The following is a 20,892-nucleotide window of genomic DNA, read 5'->3' as shown; positions in this document are numbered from 1 at the left end:
TCGACAGGAGTGATACGAAAGATTTGATGAAAGAATATGTTACTGTTGTTATTTCTGTATTTAGAGGTAGGACCACAACAGCTATTATTTTGTTCTTTGGATATATCTATCACACCATTTTGAGCCGAAAAACCTTTATTGCACTTTTTTACATGGACTAGGGATAAAAACAAAAGAATACCTTAAACCTATCGATTAAATCTGTCGATTATATCTTCTAGTTACTATTTATTGTAACTAGCGCATCTGCATATGGATGGCGAGCGCGAACTCACGTTATCATTTTCAACAGTTACTGCAAGCTACAGTCAGTTATATTCCATTCACGTGTTCATACGAGTTTCGTACGAACTCTTCCGAGTTTATTCTGGCGATAGCACGCGCGAAACTACGGTCAACGAATGCTAATTAATAATAATTTTAAACACGTTGACGTCATTCTAGCGTTGAATCGTCATCGTCACTGTCTGACGCTAGGCATTCCTTAGAAGCAAAATGAAAAATGACCGGAAGATCTTGTACTGATAATGAGATTTTTTAATTAAGTACGATACCTATGTCCTTTGAATGTTCAATTACTTAACTCTCGCGTTATAAATATTATATATACATATATGTGTGTGTCATTATTATTTACATAATATATAATGTGTTTACATTGAAAGAGGCACGAAAATAATAATAGATAAATAATACGAAAAATGTATTTGTCAACAAGTAAAAGTATAAGCTGCTAATATGTAGTCGAAAAGGAAACCGGAAATGATTGGTAACCGGAAAAAACAGGCGTATATGGTATCCGCGTGACAAAGGGATATCTGCATTATCGAAAAGCGTAAAGAGAAGAGGCTCCCCACTTATCCTGACGAAGCTGACTTTCTTCGTCGATGGATCGGTAGTGCAATAGCACAAGGCGGCAAAACAGTCGTCGCGTGTCTTTGGCGAACGAATAGCCACTCGTCCTCCTACAATTCCTCTGGATCGTAGCTTCTAAGATCGATAAGTGACATGGATATTTTTTATTTCGATCATTCTGAGTACTCGTTGAAAATCTCCTCACTAAGAAAGTGGCATTTATCTTTCGGACGCTAATTCTTCGTATCGCTGACTCTTTTATTTCGGATTTGGATATATTCGATGTGGAAATTTGGAACGTAAGCAGAAACTCATCTTTTATACTTTTTATAATATGCTTGTACTTTTTGTAGCGTTATCTATTACAATTTTTCCGCTGCATTTTTTGTAACTCTTTTTGAAAGCTCGAAGAATTAAAAAAATTACTTGTAAGAATCAGTATGTGCATGAATTTACTGTCTTGTAAATGCATTCTTTTTAGAACTAAGATATAAAAAATTCTTTCAAGAAATTTACGTAATTTTAGAATCTTTTTAGTGATCAATAATCGAACCAATGTATATTTTTTATAGTTATTTCATAAAGCTTCGTTTTCAATCTTCGTACTAAATTCCAAGTTGCGTAAGTGAATGTAGTGCTTGATAAGAATTAGCTTCTCTTTTTAAAATGCGGTTCACATTTATCAATTTTAGTGTCGCGTTTCTACTTTTTGAAATATGATCAATTTTCTTCAGTACTTGACACCCAATTTACATAAATCTGTCAAGTCGTTTTTACGTAGTTTCCATCCAATACCTTTATTTTCTTTTCTACTTGAGACCGCATAAATCCATGAAACCATTCATATAAATATTCGCACGTTCTTTACAAATGTTATTAGATTTTTTTCTTTACTTGACACCTACTTTGCATTAATTTCTCATATTTAGTATCTAATAACTAAACTACAGACACTTATACACTTATGGGAATATATCATCGTTATTATAATATTATTGAAATATATAATAACATATCAAATATATAAATATATAAAACATTGAAAGAATAAAACAAACTTTTATCTAATCTCACTTCTTTGAAAAAGAATTGAGTACTCGTAAAGATATAAATTTATACAAATATCTACACTATGCTAATATTAACACATTAACGTTAACATTAACATTAACACACAATATCTACGAAGATATCCTTCTATAGTAATAATATTACTCTTATACTTCCTCCATTCGACGTCTAATTCCTATAAATCTGTCTTACTTGATATCATTCTCTCATCTAACGATAATACCTACAGTTCTTATTTTTATCGATAAAACTATCGTTCGATCCACGACCAATTTATTGAAATATCATCGAGGATCTAATCGGGTTGTAAGATCTCAAAGCCGTGATCTCCGTGACGTGAGTCATCCATCGATCTCAGCGGAGCTCGTTAGGACATTCATCGAACTGGTCGACGCTTAAGCGCGAATGTCAGCGCCTGTTCGCCGTAATGTTGGCCGAGTCCGAGTTTCCTCTCTCGTTCTTTCGTCCCATCGTCGATCGGAGGGACGCGACGCGTCGCGACTGCGAATGTGCACCGCCAAATACGTCCAAGTTTGTTTTCAGTGCAGCTGCAGCTGCTAAATGGGGATAAACGAGTTGCGATTTCGCGATAGGGATCGATGCTCGTTGATCAAAAAGTTCTGGATACCGTGAAAGATTATGTTTTCAACGTCACGATTCCTCTTTCCTTTATCGGATGAATATATTAGATATACAAATATATTTAGTAAATAATATCTAATAATATTTTTATTTATTAAATATATATACGAATATTGACATCACAGGGGATGTGACATAAGTGCAAACAACTTCTTGAGATTCGTTAAAAATGATTACATCGATTTTAATAAAAATATCATCGTCTAAACTATGAATTAAGTATATTGTTAAGAAAGTTACAAATAATATCCCGTGAAGAATATTAATTTTCTGTCTGAGGTTTATCAAAAATATCTGTTTATTTTTATCAGCTATTCAGTGAAAAATTCATTTTAATAAAAACATGGTCGAGAATTTATTTTTGTTTAAGTATAGAAGAATGTAAAAATAGTGATCTTAAGTTTAATTAGAACTCTTACCACGAATTTTAATGAGAACATCAATTTATTACTTAAACATATTCTAGAAAACATTGAAAATAATACTCTAGGAAGATATTATCTCTATGCGTGGCTGACTAAAAATTCTTCCACGAATTTCTAATATTAATAATACAGTTTTTAAAATATACTATTTATGTATATCGTAGAACAGCCTAGAAATAATACTCTATTAATCCTTAAAACAGAAATATTCTCGGAAACTCGGAAAGTTTCTGTTCTCTATATGTCCACCAGCAAACAGATTTCTTGTATGTCGACAATCTGTTTTACACTCGTAAATATAGATCTATATAAGATGACATTGCAAGAAGTCCTTGCAGTAGCCGGCTCTGCTTCGGTTTATGGCGCCTCTCTTCCGTAACGGGAAGTGTCGTCCGCATAAATTTCATCGTAGGCGAACCGCGACAGGTGAAAGACAGATGGGTCTCAGAAGGTCCATTATGTCACGATTCGAGTTCGAGCATTAGAAATACTGAAAACTTCATTTCGTGATGACAACCATACTGCTATAAATCAAAGTCAGTTTCGGTGTTCAGCACGTGACAAAAATTTTTACAAACATCGGAACCCGTAATACGTATTTCGAACATTTATCATATTTAATGGAACTAAATTAAAACTACATAAATAGAATTTATTAACGACAGAGAAAAGTATTCCGAGGTATGTTAGAGACGTCAGGTGCGGAACAATTAAATGTAACTTAAAGCGCGTTGAAACGCTAGTTGTTCAGATTAGTTCGGTCGAAAAAGGAAACAATCGAGCCTTTCTTTTTCAACGACCTTAATTTTCGAGGGTTTAAGAAGGGCGTGTCTGGCGAAGAGACGCGCAATTAGTAATGAAAAAACGGTAATATGCGTTGGCACTCGTGTCATACGAGCAACGAGATCAGTCTCGAACGATCTGTTCAACTTTCGCTCCCTATATGGACTAGAGCCCCGACGAAGACGTTTCCCATCTTACTTTTATCAACTGCCCTTCCTTCTCTTTCTACCTGACTTTGCCTCTATGTATCTAGAACATTTTTTTCAACTGGATTTTAACCCCGGATTCGTCAAGCTGCCAAATTTATGAAGAATTTCTATTACCGAAAAAGAGACACAACGCCATAAAAAATAGTAAAAAGCTTTGCAAATGCAGCAAAAGATTTATAAAACGGAAGATTATGTAGCGAAACAATGAAAATAATAATTTCTTTCTCAGAAACCACAGAGAGAATAAACTGTAGTAAGAATATTGCAAGTTTTCCAAACACGTAGCGAAATGCTTATAAATTTGTTAATTTTGTAAACAATCGATAAAAATAATGGATAAATAATGGTTTAGCATTCGATCACAAGGGGTGACCTCGATGTGGGCGTAAATGACGGAAATGTCGGTATTCAGGTCGAGGTTGTACTTCGAGGTTGTACTTCGAGATCACTTCTCATTAACAGGGTAAAGTTCTTTTGGACTTAAAACTTCGTGGCGTTTCTCTTTTCTTCTTCTATGGCTCTTCCAGCACGAGTTTGCGTTGGATATTTATACACGCACTCAGATTACGTGTTATCGAAGTCAGCAATAAAAATTGCGTTTAGTAGCGTGAGATTTCAGAGTGCGTGCGGATAAAAGCAACGAATACATATTCAAGTTCTTGGTGGCGCTATTGAAATGCACTCGAACGTAAAGAAAATATCAGAACGTTATTTAGTCATCTAATTCGCTTACTGTAAACGTTGCTTTATTTGTGAAGAAGAAATTAATTTTTTTACATAGACTGATCAATTTGTGATTCGCTCTGAACCTGGTGAAGAAATACACAATATACACGGTTCATACAACTTGAGTTTCTATCCTATCTATGATCTCCATCTATGATTCAAATAAGAGCAGTTCGTGTTCAGATAAGTAAATTCAGTCGGCAACAATCAGACACTGAACTTTCGCTCCATAAAATGGGGCTCTACTGTATTTCAAATTCCATGTTCTACATTCTCCAGCGAATCACTAAATTATTCAGACCTGATGGAGAATGTAAGAAAAATTTGTGGAATATTTAGAACTTTTCAATACCGTGTAACAAGGACCTTTTAATATTTTTCATTTAGAAAAATGTACGGTTAATCTTTTACGATTTTGTTACCTGAAAATCTCAACTATATAGAAAGTCCTTTATGTTATCTTGTTACTTCATATATTTTTGTCAAATTCTCAATTGTATCAATAATATCGTGAGCCACTTTGTGTCTAACTTCTTCAACGCTTCTCAATTTATATTTTATTTCCAATTTTCATTCTTTTACAGCCTGATTACTACAGGGACGCAGCCCACTTCCGGCTGGTCGGCGAAGGACCTCAGTATCGGCTGGAGATACCGTACGCGAAACTCGACTTTACGGGAACGTATTCCGTAATAGCGCGGAACTGCCATGGGGAGGCCAAAGCCGTGATTTCTTTGCAGATCTACGCGAAAGGTAATGTTTAGCATTCGAAAGAAGCATGGACGATTTGCTTAGACGAAAGGATAATACATGTATCATGCTTTCAGGTCAAGGCAAAGAGGAGAAAATGAAGAAATCAGGGGTCACGCACGGGTAAGTGGATTACTGGCTAGATAAATCCTGTTACATGACGCGACACGTGGCAAGTTCCGCCACGTTTTATGAAACAACGGCTAATATTGACTAATATCTCGATCGTATTTACTAAATGACGCTTGCGAATTTTAATTGGCAGAAAGGTGCTGACTTTGCCGATAGTTACGAGGGAGCTGCGAGATCTGAGGTGTTGCGACGGCGATGCTGTTACCCTTGAATGTAAAGTACACGCTACTCCCGAGGCGCCATTGGTGCGTTGGGAACGTGGAGGAAAGGTAAATATTAATTGCTAACTAAGAAACATTTTCATATCTGGTTATGAAATTCACTGAATGGTATAATGTAAAACGAAAATTAAACTCTATAATATATATATATATAAATGTAGTATAATATCATATAATAGTTAAATATTCATATAAATCCGTATTTTTATGGATATTTTTATGCGATTCAAGAAATAGAATCTAAATAGAAATTTATGTAATCGTGTAAATTTGAAATTCATATAATTTTACTTTAAAGATACATTTTGTATGTTTTCATATATTATACTATACATCCTATACATTTTTGTATATTTGAATTTCCCATAATTTCATAAATATTTGCAGTCTAATAATAACATTCCGTATACCACATTATACCATTATACATATACAAAATTAGAGATATTCTATGTATTATTATTTCATTTTATACGAATTTAGAAATATTCCACATATTCCATATATTGTTATTCCCTGTGTTAGAATTATATAGCCCATCCGGTATATTGTATTATATACGTGTTAATATCCCACTACACTGTATGAACTAATACTATAATAATAATAATACTAAAATACATATATACAGAAAAATAAAGAAACTGCAAGTTTATATAAGATTATATCGTCTGTGTAGTGATAATTCTTACTTGCTTGTAATATGCACATTCAGATTCTACAAATGGGTGGCGATTTCTCCGCTGACTTTGATGGAGAAACCGCGCGTCTGTGCATCCAACATGTTTATCCGGAAGACGAGGGCGAATATACATGCGTGGCATATAACGACCTTGGAAAAGCATTCACGTCAGCCTGCCTAATAGTGGATGGTAATTTCGTATTTAATTCACGATCGTTTAATAAGGCAATATGGAAACGTCAAGTGATACAAATACGTGAAACCTTCGGTTTAAGTGTTATTCAATTACCACTGTATCTGCAAAGTAAATCGTGTCTCGAGTGCAGCCAGATTCTGATTTTATTGAAGTTTCTCGCGATAAGAAACACGTTTGCTACCTACGTTCTTGAAATACGTGTCAGAAATATGGAAAGCTGCCTGTTTGTAAGTCATTTTGTTTAAATACGTTTTAGTGCCTGAAGGGAAAGAGAATGTTTTGAGCCAAAGATTGACGAGGCCCGCAGGACTTCTATCGGCCGGATCGACGCCGAGATCGACGCCACGCTCGACACCGATCAGGAGTTTGTCTCCTGCAGTTTCGCGTAAGCGTAAAAAAATAGATCGTGTGAAATAATAATAATAAATTACTAATATAATAAAAAAATAATCTTTCGGAAAGATTTAACTCATAATTGGTAAAATGAAATCTGTCGGACTCCTGCAATTGTTATTTCATGATAACTTGTCGAGTGTTGTACACACAAGTACGTGTTAACGGTATAATTTAACTAAAATAGTTACATAAGGATAATTTAAATAAAGTAATAACTATAATCCCATAATACTAACCTTTTCTTATTTTTTTACGTATTCATCTTTATCCTTTTAATTATTTATTCTCATCGTAGCAATTACGGGTTAATTTAATTTCCATAAATATATCTGGCCTAATAACAAAATTTACGTTGACTCGATTAAACGGTGCTGACCAAACTCTTGCGTTGAATGCTGAAAAAGAAAAGGTTTACGTCGCTTGTACCAATCAACTTTTTAAATTGAAAAAAAAAATGTGACAAAATGGAACAATTACAGATGGTCGAGAATTAAGGTCTCCGCAGCTTCTTCCACGAAGTAGGTCGATGTCAAGACGGCCAAAGATCAGTCCACCGAAATTTTACGCAGTTCCGCACAATCGCGTGGTCGAGGAGGGGGAAACCGTGCGATTCCAATGTGCTGTAGTTGGCCACCCGTCACCATGGGTAAAATGGGACAAAAATGGCATAATCGTCACGCCGACTGCTAGAATTTCGATAAAGGAAAGAGACGACGTAAAGATATTAGAAATCGTCGAAGTGACTCAAGAAGACGCAGGACTGTACAGAGTGATCGTGGAGAATGATTATGGTCGTATCGAAGCCAGTGCCCGCCTGGAAATAATTAGTATGTAAATTGAGATTATATTTTATCGTATTCTTTAAATTACGGTAGACTTGTTGATATGACATTATCAGATAAATTGGCAATTTTCTATTCAAATATATCGTAATTACATAGTCACGTAATTATAACGTGTGTACGTTAATTTAAGTTACAAGAAAAATGGGCATTTCCTTTTTACACAAACATTCGAAAAACTGAATAGGATTACCTGTTGTTTCATTATTACAATTTTGATAATTTGTTCAAAAAGATCGTCAATTACTTGGGTCGGTTGCCAGAACAATCAGAACTAGGAGCGCATCGCCTAGAACGTATCCATCTTTTAGCCGAAGCCTCTTAGACACGACCAGCAGAATAAACGGAAGATTATATCTCGACTGCGGTATTAGAGGAACGCCTAGTCTAACACCAACGTGGTTCAGGTAAAAGTTCCCTTCTGAAACATTATTACATAATCATTTTTGTGAAAGACTTCCAATACACAATTATGTCTGAACAATTGCCATTTCTTCACACGTACAGACTTTTTGAGATTTTTCTGTGATTTATCTATTTCTGATTCGTTCAGATTTAGAGATGCATTTTAATTTTTCACGCGTGTTTCACGTAGCAAATAACGTAGTCATAAATCTCGGAGTGTCTAAAAGGTCTTGCGACAATGGCCGAACACCTAACGATTTCTGCATCGAGCTTGAATCCTGTAGAACTTTTCACAGAATTTTTTACACTTTACCCAGTTAGAATAAGACTTCCTTTGTTCCTATTTCAAAGACAAATCGCGTCGAGGATATAATGGAAGAGAGGAAGCTTTAAAAACTCGTAGCATAGTTTCTATGTTGTGTTCACGTATCTAGTTTGTAATCACAATTTATTCAAAGCATAAAGTATCAAAGGATCAAATTTGCAGAAATGGACGCCCGTTGGAACGATCGATTCGAGTAAAAAGGTACTTCGACGGGACAACTGCGAAAGTCGAAATTTTGAAAGTGAAAGCGAGCGACGCGGGTGAGTACACCTGCGTGGCAAAGAACGTCCTTGGTTCTACAAAGAATTCTTGTCAGGTAAATTATCTTAAACATATGCTAACTACGTGGCATAGACTTCTGCATTCTATTCGTTTTTCAACGCGACATTAGCTTCCTGCAATGGAAAATAATTATTTTCGTAATTGCTTCTTCGATAACAGGTGACTGTTCTTGATTCTCATAATCCGTCTACGTGCGACAAAGATCCACCGAAATTCTTACAGTCTCTTCCAGAAGAATCGATCGTCATGGAAGGTCACTGTTACGAACTACAGACGAGACTTGCGGGTATAGTAAACATAAAAATAATGTTAATTCAACGAACAATATAAATTGGCACTTATCGTAAACTATCGTATAATTTTTGGTGCTTTCCATCTTTTGTTACGAGCTTCTTCTGAAACCAAACTAAGCAACTCCATTCTTTTGTAAACTTTTTTTCATTTCCTGACTGCACATTAACGCTCAATTTCTCAAAAAAAGAATTATTTCTTTCTATAAGTTTATTTATCGCTAGGAGATATCGTAAATATTCGCAAACTCCAAACTAAATTAGTATCGTGAGTTTTCTCTATTTCTCAATTTATGGAGTCGATCAGTGCGACTTTTGAGCAACTACATTTCCCGTGAATTCTTTCGACTTTTAAGGGATGAAATCAATTGCGTCAATTAATATAAATGGTTGATTATATAATTCAACGAGCATTAAATCATGTTTTTCAGGTACACCGCCTTTTTCGGTGACTTGGTTAAAGGATGGTCGTGAGATACCTGACAACGATTATCATAAATACGTCATATATGGCGACGGTGGTGTCGCACTAAGATTGTCCAATGTTTGTCCACAAGATGCTGGCGAGTATACTTGTCTCGTTCGCAATAATTTCGGAGAGGTGTCTAGCAACGGCCTGTTTGCTGTTCAAGGTACATTTTTATCAATAAAATTTATTTTTAGAAAAATTTTAATCTTCCACACTTATAGGCAAAATATCTTAAGACTATACCGTGAATTTTTGTCCAAATTTATATTTTTGAGAAGATATTTAAAAAAGTAAAACCTCATTTGAAAAGTGTTTTACCTATCAAGTATACAAAGCACTATACTTTGGATGTTTTACATATTTTTTCATATTATGCGTAGTCTGCGTAATTTTGCACTTTCAAATTTCCTATAAACAGATAAAATGACGCGATGTAATTCATGCAATACTTTAGACCCATGTCTCGTCCTTTTATATATTTAACATTTGATACCTCTTTGATACCTTTCTATACGTTTCTTTTAAAATCTGACCTATGTAACAACTTATAATCTCAATACGAAGGTGTTAAAAAGTATTTTACTTTGTGCACAAGATTACAAAGGTGTTCCGAAATTGGCGCCGCAGTTCACGAAAACTCCTGTGTCGGTCATTACACCGAAAGGTGAGACTGCCTGTTTCTGTGCTCGGGTGCAATGTGGAAAACCCATGGAAATCACGTGGACGATCAATGGAAAGGACATCAGAGAAAATTCAAGGTGCAAGGTGCGTCAATTCGTCTAATTTAAGAAACTTCGTTTATGAGTTTTGTAATTTGTTAATTTCATTCGTTAACTTCATTTGTTAATATCATATTTCTGCTTTTACATTTAGGTTGAAAGAGATGATAACGTTAGCATTCTTAGGATACACGATGTACAACCGCGAGATATCGGTGAGATTCGATGCATCGCATCCGTGACTGGTAAAGGACCGTCGATTAGTTGCACAGCAGAACTACGATTGCAGCGAACGGTACAGAATTTTGAAGAATCCAGACGTCACGATACGCTGGAAATTAACAAGGAAAAGCCATCAAAGGCTGTTAACTGTAGCCGTAACAATTCTCTGCGAAAGACAAGAAGAGACGTTCTCTCTTCCCCTCGAAATCAATTAGACGAGTCTCCTATGCGAATCAGATCATCCTCGTTGCCTCTCAGATCTACTTCAGGTCCAAAACAACTGTCTCCTGCACCCGCGAAGAAGAACATTCTTCAAAGTCCGTTACTCGATACCAGGAAAACACTGGCGACCAACAAAACGAATAAAAGGAAAGTTCGCGGCTCGAAAAAGTTGGAACGTAAAGTTACTCAACAAGTGCGCTACAAATCGAATGAACACAGGATTTCGTCGTCTTCAGACGAGGAAGAAACAAAGGATATTTATAAAGAAAAATCTTCTGAAATATCGAACGAAAAGATATCAAAATTAGTTGAAAACAAAGAAGAATGTATAACGAGTTCAACAGAGGTTTCTGATCCGTGTAAGACTGGTAACAATGCGAAACAAATTCAAGATAACTATAATAAACACGATAATACACCTATAATATGCATGGAAAGCGCTCTGCAAGAGTTGGAGGAGGATTCGATTGTAAGGAAGGAAGAAATCGTGACGAAAGAGGAGGAGAAAGTTGCTATTAGGTCGGAGGAATTCGCGGCTGCCAGTATCGTGAAGGTACCAGCTGACGTCACGGTTTTCCGAGGAAACAGAGTAGTCCTCAGGGTCACGTATCGAGGTCATCCGGAACCAGTCGTCAAGTGGCTTCGAGCAGTGAGTATCATTTATATCTTCCGTCAGATTCTCCTGTCAAAACGTCAAACTTTGTTTAATGTAATTCGAGAACAAAATACAAGAAGTTTTTTGTTCTCCGTGCGGTTAAAGACGCTACTGTTACGAGACAAGAGAAGCTTTGTTCGATATCGTTCGTCAATTAAATGAAATCAGTATATTGTGACTCCCGGAACGAAGTATTTGGACACTAATACGAAAGAATTTGAACAGTCTGTTATAAAGATCTTTCATGAGTGTATCGAGTGTGGCATATACGAAAAATTTTGAAATTTTATCGGCATTAGGTATATTGACTGAGGTATATCGGTTAAGTTTGAACGAAATCCGAAGATGTACCTAAAAGTTACAAAATTGCGAACGTAAATTCACAGAACTCGCAAAAGCATATAAATTATTGATGATGTTATATTGTTATCGATATTATATTAATAAATTTCAATGTATTTAGCGAGATAACGTTGATTATACGTTAATTACATGCTTAGAGGCAAATATTCTACGAAATTTATGTGTATAAGATAAGCATAATTATGATAGTCTTATCTCATTATTAGACTTCGGACACACAGTGTTCTCATACATTAACGGGAATATTATTAATAAATGTACAATGAAAAAATACACGATACGTTTACGACAAAGTATTTATTCTGACGTCAAGGTGATAACAAAATTTCTATTTAGTCTTTGCTCTTTTATTTGTACATAAGAGTTTGAGTTTCCGCAACTGATTACAATGCTGATTACAACAAAGTTTCGCTATATCTACGTAAATTTTCTGTAGTAGATAACCAAATACTTGCATGAGTCACTATATATTCAAAACACGATACCAATATCAAGCTCAAATTTACCTTAACAAGGCCTAATTGTACGTTAATAAAAATTGCATCTTCAATGCCGTATTTAACTTCGTGTAGTCATGTACAATCGCTTGCGGTTATGTAGATATAGTAACTTACGAATTCATATATAGTAATGTCATAGTTATATATATGTATGGGAATCGTTCATAGGCACCTATCAGTCAGTTGTAATCGTCCGTCTCTGGTCGCGTTCAATCAACCGTTTAATCGAGAATTTTGATTAAAGGGTCGAGAGTTGACTGCAAACAAAAAGACTGCTATTACCTACGGCGGTGGAGTGTCCTGCTTAATATCGGACGATGTTACCGCCGATAATGCCGGGAAATACGAAGTGTCCGTGGAAAATAAACTGGGAAAGGACCGACGGTGTTTCAGCGTTGCTGTTGAAGGTATGTACGTGACAAAGAAATATTAAAATTGACGAACGAGCATCGTTACCTATGTACGAACGATGAGATACAAGCTATAGTAAAAAAAATTATGTTGGCATTACGTAAATGTAGCCTCAAATAGAGATGGAACACTTGTTCAAATTACCAACATAGACAAGAGCCACAAACACTAGAAGACGATTTATATTTACAAAGCTTTGAAGCGAGCGGTGTTACATCACAGAGTTTAAATTCCCGATATCTTATACTGCAATAAACGCCCGTTAATATGTGTGCGCATAGCATAAAAGTAAGTATTCAACAATACGAATCAGTGTTTTCGTTTGCGAACTCTATGAAACTAAGAATATTCTAGGCTATCAGCAACACTAATAAGAGAGAGAAATCCTACCTGTCCACTAGATAGAAGGAAATAGAAACTTCTTTGGAGTGAGTGCATTAAGCGGAAACGTTTTTACCGACGCGATCAAACTGCTGCAAAATATTGTTAATTAATACGTGAAAGTACGTGACTCAGTGAGACAAAAATTTAGAAAACTTGTCGAAGCATGAGAAATCGTAGAAATCTTCGACTGAATTAATTTAATTATACTAAAATAGTTGTCTCGACTAATTTCGCAGTTTGTCTCTTGCGAAAGTGCTAGAAATTCGTAAAAGTTTAAGCAGACAAGTAATCCCAGAATCACTGCACAGAATCAACTATTTCCAAACCGATTTCCGAACCTGTTTCACTTCTTGGAAATATATACAAATGCAGAAAGAGAAGGCTAGAAATCTTAAGAAATTTCGATTAAATTTAATTAATTATCTCCATCAATTTCCAAGCTTACCATGTTTCATAAACATGAAAGAGGCAAATAATTCTCTAACCTTTTTTATTTTTCACTAATTTAGAAGACTAGATCGATAGAAGTAAAGAAAATGAGAAATCGTAAGAACTTTCGACCGAATTAAATCAACGATTTCGATTAATTTCTATCGCATTTCCTGGTGTCTTCAAACGCAATTTAGAACGAAACATCCATTGTTCCACGTGCGTAAGCGCGTGTCACACGGTCCAGTTCCGCTTCTTATGTACAAGGCAGACGACAGTCTCACGTGACGTGTCGCGCAATAATTCCTTCTTCCCTCGTTTCTTCTTCCATCCCCACCATTTGCCTCGTCTACTCTTCCTCTTTCCTTGGGATCACGATAAAACGAACCAGTGCTGAAAAAGTGTGTGCGCGTCATGGCAGTGTTGTGCAAGACGAGAGTTGTGTAGAATAATTCGCGACGCCGAGAACATAAAGAAATTTTTCACGTCACACTTTCGCCAAATATTTTAATTAAACAATTTCTAAAATTCATTAACAGTGTTTTCTTTGTCGAGTGATTGCAAGGAAAAGGACGACACTCGAAGAGCAATGGGTAATGGCGAATTATTTACTACTGATTGTCAAGCGAGTGAACGTATTGCAAAATGTTGTATGAAATTGTCACGATAAACGAGTGTCAGTGCATGTAGTGTAAAGACGACACTTTAGAGCGTGCAACCTTGTTGTAAAGTTCTTTCATAAATCTTGTGAAAACGAATAATTCGTGTTTACGAAGTACGGTATATGTAGATACACAGATTGATGACTTTTTAGTTTCAAGACATTTTGATACCATATGATCGTTAATGAGACCCGTTCGAAGAAAAACAGTTTAGGCGGTTCTTGTTTATAATTTCAAATGGACTGTTGAACATGACGCCCTTGAAACATTCTTTAACGGCGAATGAGTTTGAAAAAACTAGCCGACTTAAAAATAAATGATACACAGGCAACACGTGTTCCGATTGTCAGTTACTTTCAACAAACCGTTATACCGAAGGCTCTACTTACGAGTTTCTAACATTTAAAGTAAAAATTATAAAATATAAAATTAAGTACAGACACCATACAATAATATAGTATAGCATAATATAGTATAGGTATTATACAATAGGTATATACAGTAACGGATAAACAAGTTTAAAACTGATATATAGTGGATTTTAATAACTTTTGTCCTACAAATTTTTCACTATATTCGTAAGTCATTTATTTTTTAACACGGATTATATTTATTCATTGCTTTTATTAAATGTAAGTCCACTTTGTAAAATTATGTACTGTCTCTTAAATATTTTATAAACATTATAAACATTTATATCATACACTTATGGATGTACACTGTCATCCATAAGTAATCCATTGTAAAAACAAAATACTACAATTTTACAAAAATTCTATATTCGTAATAGTCATTTATTTTTTAACACGAATTATATTTATTCATTGCTTTTATTAAATGTAAGTCCACTTTGTAAAATTATGTACTGTCTCTTAAATATTTTATAAACATTATAAACATTTATATCATAACCCGTAACTTATGGATGACAGTGTACATTCATAAGTGTACACTGTCATCCATAAGTAATCCATTGTAAAAACAAAATACTACAATTTTACAAAAATTGTAATGGTCCGCAAATCTTTTTCACAGGTCCACCAGACCCGCCAGCGAGTGTTCCAAACATATGCTGTTCTACAGGGGCAACGACCATTAATTGGCGATCGTCTCCCTACGACGGTGGTTGCACGGTTACCGGTTATACCGTGGAAATGAACCGTGCCGATGAAAACACTTGGATGACGATCGCAGAATCCTGTCTTTCGTTGAGTCTCACGCTACCAGCTGTTGGAACAGACACCGTGATACCTGGTGAAAGATATCGTTTCCGCGTGAGAGCTGAAAACATACATGGGGTTAGCGAACCTGGAGAGGAATCTGAATTTGTTCGAATTCCGAAACAAGGGGAAACGTGTTTGCAAGATGACGAAGACGGTAAATATGTAATTATAAACGATGATAGTACAGTCGAGAAGAAAACTAAACAGGCAGATATGATCAAACAGATAGGAAGTTGGTATTATGGAAGTTTAATAAAACTACACAGTACTAAATTTTATTTATTATATTCTTACAGTACACAAATTATTTAGTAAATAATTCAAATTAATACTTACATGTTTATGTAAAGAAGCTGTAATTAAGGCAACATCGTTGATATTTATTTTCACTATCTGTCCACTTATCTTTGTCTCTGACTACATTTTGTAAACTTATTGCAGTTCACAAGTTATTCAATTTCAATCATGCTGTTACTTTGACATATAAAAAGTTTGATATTTTAACGAAATCTATGAAAAAATTAAGACGAAAAATCACGCATATCAATACCGGTTGTTTTACTTCTTCCTCGAGCTTATGAAATTTGACAATGATAAAGAAATACGAGTGAGCTGAGAAACGATTCAAAGTACACAGCAGCATTTCAAGTATTATATATTTTGCATGTAACGAAGAAAATCAACGAAACATTTGACATTTCCAGAATTCAAGCCACCGTTCGAAGCTCGAATAGTGGACATGGAAGATGGACAATTGTTTAATCATCGATACGAAATATTGGAGGAATTGGGCAAAGGTCGATACGGAACTGTACGGAGGGTGGTGGAGAAATCTTCAGGTACGAGCTTCGCGGCGAAATTTGTCAGGACAATCAAAACGAAGGATCGAGAGCAAGTTCGAGAGGAAATTAGAATCATGAACATGTTGCGACATCCGAAGCTTCTCCTTTTGGCGGCTGCTTTCGAGAGTCCTCGAGAAATCATAATGGTTACGGAGTAGTAAGCTTCCATATTAAAATAAAATATATATTTATCCGTTTATAGAAACGTTAAAAAATAATTTGATTCGTAAAACGTTATATTCTTTAGTATTTCTGGTGGCGAACTTTTCGAGAGGGTTGTTGCTGACGATTTTACCCTGACCGAAAGAGACAGTATACTGTTCATGAAACAAATTTGCGAGGGTGTCGAATATATGCATCAGAATAAAGTGGTGCACTTGGACCTAAAGGTAAGGAAAGGTTTCATTTGTTTAGTTGAAACCTTGGACATTGATACAGATTTTACTATTCTAAAATTATTTAAAAATTATTACTGTATTACCGTAAATTATATTAATTACATTAATGATAAGTAATTTAATAATTACGCTATCCCACAGAATTAAAGAATCGCTAAATTTGTAGGGAAAAATTGTCGATTTTTAAACTGTTGTAACATGAATTATTATTCAACTTATGCTAAAATTATTTTATTAATTTTCTTTAGTTAATACAAATGAATTTCTTGCAGCCGGAGAACATAATGTGTCGAACACGAACTTCTCATCAAATAAAACTCATCGATTTTGGTCTAGCACAGACACTCAAACCAGACACACCGATCAGAGTCCTTTTCGGCACACCAGAATTCATTCCACCAGAAATAATAAGTTACGAACCGATCGGTACCGAATCGGACATGTGGAGCGTCGGTGTAATCTGTTACGTTCTGTAAGCGATTAAAATACTTGATTGCGCTCTTTACAAGTTTATTATATAATTAACAACGTCGTAAATGCTCAGCTTAACCGGTTTATCACCATTCATGGGCGACAACGACGCCGAGACCTTCGCCAACATTACTCGAGCTGACTACGACCTGGAAGATGAGGCCTTCGATGCGATTTCCAACGACGCTAAAGACTTCATCAGCAGCCTGCTTGTCAAACGAAAGGAGTACGCGTTTGATAAATATACTAGTTATAGCCTTTGCACTGTGCAATTAGTTTTTTCAATTGGCGAGAAATATCAACTTCGCGTTAGAGGAAAGATAAATTCTTCAATATTCATTTGTTTCTATACTCTCCTAAACTAACTTTTTCTGCGCAACGTGGGCATACTCGTCGTTGCATATAATGTGACAGCAAAGGAGAATATGTAAATTTTCGAAAAAAACTACAAGTAAATTATAAAACCAAATTCGACAATGATTTACGATTGAATCTATAGTGCAAATGTATAGATACCACGGTGTAAAGGTTGAAAATTATCCCTATGTTGGTTACGTTAGAATATTACAAGTAGAAATTACGGATGAAAACTTCGAACAAGGCATTTAATACATTTTAGGAAAAAACTGTTTTTAAGTTACGCCTTAAGCTTTTACATTCATAAGTTTCAAACATCTGACGTGCTTCTTCTATTCGATATTATTTACATCGCCTTCTAACGAAATATCTGCAATCTGTGTGTACTAAAACGATCGACAAGGATTGTAGAATCATATTTTACTACTGATTCAACTGTAACTAAAATGTTCTATAAATTCTTAATCGAGGTTTCTATGTAATTAATTTATTATGTTTACAGATCGCGAATGTCGGCGAGACAATGTTTGGAACATGCTTGGATGGCGCAACACGCGGAAGCCATGAGTAGGATAGCTTTGCCGACAGAAAAGCTGAAGAAATTCATAGTACGAAGAAAGTGGCAGGTAAGAATTAATAACTCGATACTCGTTACTTTACTTTATATTTTTCACATCGTCCGTCATTGTGATAGATTGCAATGTTTTGAGCTTGTTTAAAAACGATAAGTAATTTACGGTAAGTAATTTGATGCTAATATCTGAAACAACTGTTGCAAATTATCCCGAGTAAAACGGTATAGTATCTTTTCAAAGAGCAAAGACGAATATAGTTTTTTTCCAAAACTGTGAAATTGACGTATCGAGAAATTCTTTCACGTACAGTTGATACACTCATAACAAAAACGTTCTCTGTCAAATTCTTCGACTTTTCGAATAACGATACATTCCAGTAGTCGAAAAGAAAATCCACAACGTGGTCTAATTAATATTATAAAGATTAATTAATGTCTTGACTTATCGTCGAATAAAAGCTAATAAATTCAATAGAAGCAACATTTGTTATGAGATCCATAAATTTATGATTGCGATTCAGAGATACATTTCCAGCAATTGTATAATATGATGAATATCTTGCTAGAAAAAAGAAAAAACAAGTTTATCAAACCGAAATGGAAGATACTAGAGTATCCTTTTGCTCTGCTGAAAAAAGAAAAACCTGAACGAGGATCGGTTTTGTTATGAGCAATTCATTTAATTATGCGATTCTTTTTTATTAAAAAAAAAAATTATTTTGTTTTTATCAAAACTAATCACAAAAATTCGATACCGTAGTTCCCACTAATCTAAGCATGGATTTGATCGTGTTGCGTGTGCGTGCGCTTCTGTTTGTTACGATAGAAAACAGGAAATGCCATTCGTGCACTGGGAAGGATGGCGATACTTTCAGCGAACAGCAGACGAAGTCCAACAGCGACCGCAGAATCTTCACCAACCTCGGATCCCTCGAATCCCATTGAATCGCCACGAACGATCGATTTTAACGTTTCATCGAACGAACAAAAATCAAGTGACATTGACGACGCGATAGGAAAGAACAGCGAGAGCACGAGCGAGTTAGATACTCGAGAAAGGAACCTGTATTCGTTCTGTTATAAGACAAAGATGAACATCTCGCCAGAAGAAACGTTAGACTTGTCTCTAAAGGAAGAAACACGCGTATCGTCGGACCTTGACGAGTCGGACCTTGACGAGTCGTCATTGAAAAATGAACCGACGATGGATCACGCGGGATCGTGTTCTCAGGGAAATGGATCCGGAGGGACCCGAGAAACTGATACAGCTGAGGAAACTGAGGGCCAGAACGAAGTTCAGTCAGAGGAACTGCTTCCTATGGAGAGAATCGAAGAGGAAACCGAAATCGTGACGCGATGTCAGGTCGAGGAGCGTACCTTGATAACCGAAGAAATTTCGATTTTGACGAGTGTAACCGTGGAAGAAAAGAGTTCGATCGACTTCAATGGCAAATCGGAATCTTATCAGGATTTACTTTGGGACGAGGTTACTACAAAATCAACGATCAGTGATGAGATTAATTCTCCGGAATTAACGACTTCAGGATGCAAACAAGACTCGACCTGGAACGTCGAAGAAAAGACGATCAGTGAGGATACGGTCGTAGAAATAGACAAAGAATTGAAGCAGAAAACGGACCGAGAATCGAGTGTAAACTCGCAGAAGTCGCGTCGGGTTTTCAGAGGTGACTCGCGAGATTCTGGCATAGGAGATTGTATTTCCAACTTATCCGCGTCTTCGCAACAAGTGAACGAACTGGGTATTTCGTCGATTAAAGAAGAAGAGGCGGACAACGAAAATAATAGTGACAATCTTAAAAACGTGTTACAAAAGGTGGAGCAATTTGAAAGTCGTAGGACATCGCTGGAGGAAATCAGCGAAATGTCAGACGCAAGAAACATTGAAATTTCGGACCCAAAGAAACATACCAAAGGAAGTATCGAGGTAGCTACACTGAGTGGTGTGACTAAAGCTTCGCGTGAAATTAATCGACAGCATGAAGGTGTGTTCAATAAATAATTTTCCTTCTCCTCTTTTTTAACTAATCGAATTCTAACGAGTAACAAGCATTTTTTGATAAATGATTTTGCTACGATATTTATCAATTGATATGTTTTTAGTGCCCGACGAAATTGAGGACCCAAGGCTACTAATCGGAAGAATTCGTAGCAAGTTCGTTCCGACCGGAAACGTGAGTCGTACCGCCAAATTATTCGAGAAAGAGGCAGCAGAATCTAAATCACCGACCAACGTATCGCAAGTGTCGCAACGTACAAATCCTGCGGTCGCTATGACGCCAGGAAAACCACACAACGAGAGGATACAAAAAGCTTTCGCCTTTTGGAATAAATAAACCGTGAACGAGTGCATATGAATCATCATCGATATCACTCGGAAAACAACCGGTATTTTTCGATAAATTGACGAATATTTTAAAAATCGTTTGACTGAAACTCTATGTGGTATTACACCTAAAAGTGTTATTTTCGTGTTTTAAAAGAGTCACGGATGAATAGAATTATTAATAATATATAAGTTGTTTTTTAAACACCGAAACGTACGTTGTGTTATTACACAAACAATAATTTAATCATACACCAAACCTCGTTAATAATTAGGAGAAAAAAAAAAACAAAGAGAGATAGGGTAAAAACTGGAACTTTATCGACGCGATAGTGACGAGTTGAAGTTTAGTCTAAAACAATTCTAATCGCAAGAAAAGAAAAACCTATTTATTTATTTAACAAGTTTCTTATCA

At 35.7% G+C, this 20,892-nt stretch overlaps 1 protein-coding gene and 1 long non-coding RNA gene across 7 annotated transcripts in view; one reads left to right on the top strand and one right to left on the bottom strand.

Annotated features, from left to right (window-relative positions):
* LOC139996218 (uncharacterized) overlaps positions 1-20,892 on the top strand; it is a 79,530-nt gene that overhangs the window by 58,224 nt on the left and 414 nt on the right. For 4 of the 6 annotated variants that reach the window (XM_072020474.1, XM_072020460.1, XM_072020439.1 and 1 more), the window contains 21 exons: positions 5,296-5,464; positions 5,539-5,584; positions 5,727-5,862; positions 6,530-6,686; positions 6,949-7,077; positions 7,568-7,915; positions 8,166-8,337; positions 8,823-8,976; positions 9,102-9,228; positions 9,664-9,864; positions 10,297-10,466; positions 10,575-11,513; positions 12,627-12,789; positions 15,304-15,645; positions 16,196-16,490; positions 16,581-16,722; positions 17,004-17,203; positions 17,276-17,428; positions 18,062-18,185; positions 18,960-20,136; positions 20,255-20,770. In XM_072020474.1, the coding sequence (XP_071876575.1) occupies positions 5,296-5,464; positions 5,539-5,584; positions 5,727-5,862; positions 6,530-6,686; positions 6,949-7,077; positions 7,568-7,915; positions 8,166-8,337; positions 8,823-8,976; positions 9,102-9,228; positions 9,664-9,864; positions 10,297-10,466; positions 10,575-11,513; positions 12,627-12,789; positions 15,304-15,645; positions 16,196-16,490; positions 16,581-16,722; positions 17,004-17,203; positions 17,276-17,428; positions 18,062-18,185; positions 18,960-20,136; positions 20,255-20,487 (5,577 nt within the window). In that variant the 3' untranslated portion in view covers positions 20,488-20,770. Of the gene's footprint in view, positions 1-5,295; positions 5,465-5,538; positions 5,585-5,726; positions 5,863-6,529; positions 6,687-6,948; positions 7,078-7,567; positions 7,916-8,165; positions 8,338-8,822; positions 8,977-9,101; positions 9,229-9,663; positions 9,865-10,296; positions 10,467-10,574; positions 11,514-12,626; positions 12,790-15,303; positions 15,646-16,195; positions 16,491-16,580; positions 16,723-17,003; positions 17,204-17,275; positions 17,429-18,061; positions 18,186-18,959; positions 20,137-20,254; positions 20,771-20,892 lie in introns of those variants that run through there. The other 2 variants (XR_011802171.1, XM_072020466.1) reach the window with 2 other exon arrangements.
* Positions 7,206-7,707, bottom strand: LOC139996758 (uncharacterized). Its single transcript, XR_011802346.1, has 2 exons — positions 7,566-7,707; positions 7,206-7,483 (listed from the first exon to the last, which is right to left on the bottom strand). It is a non-coding gene; the product is annotated as an uncharacterized lncRNA (long non-coding RNA).

This window comes from Bombus fervidus, chromosome 2 (assembly GCF_041682495.2).
Source record: "Bombus fervidus isolate BK054 chromosome 2, iyBomFerv1, whole genome shotgun sequence".
Classification (NCBI taxonomy): domain Eukaryota; kingdom Metazoa; phylum Arthropoda; class Insecta; order Hymenoptera; family Apidae; genus Bombus; species Bombus fervidus.
This window is presented reverse-complemented; position numbering and strand designations above follow the sequence as displayed.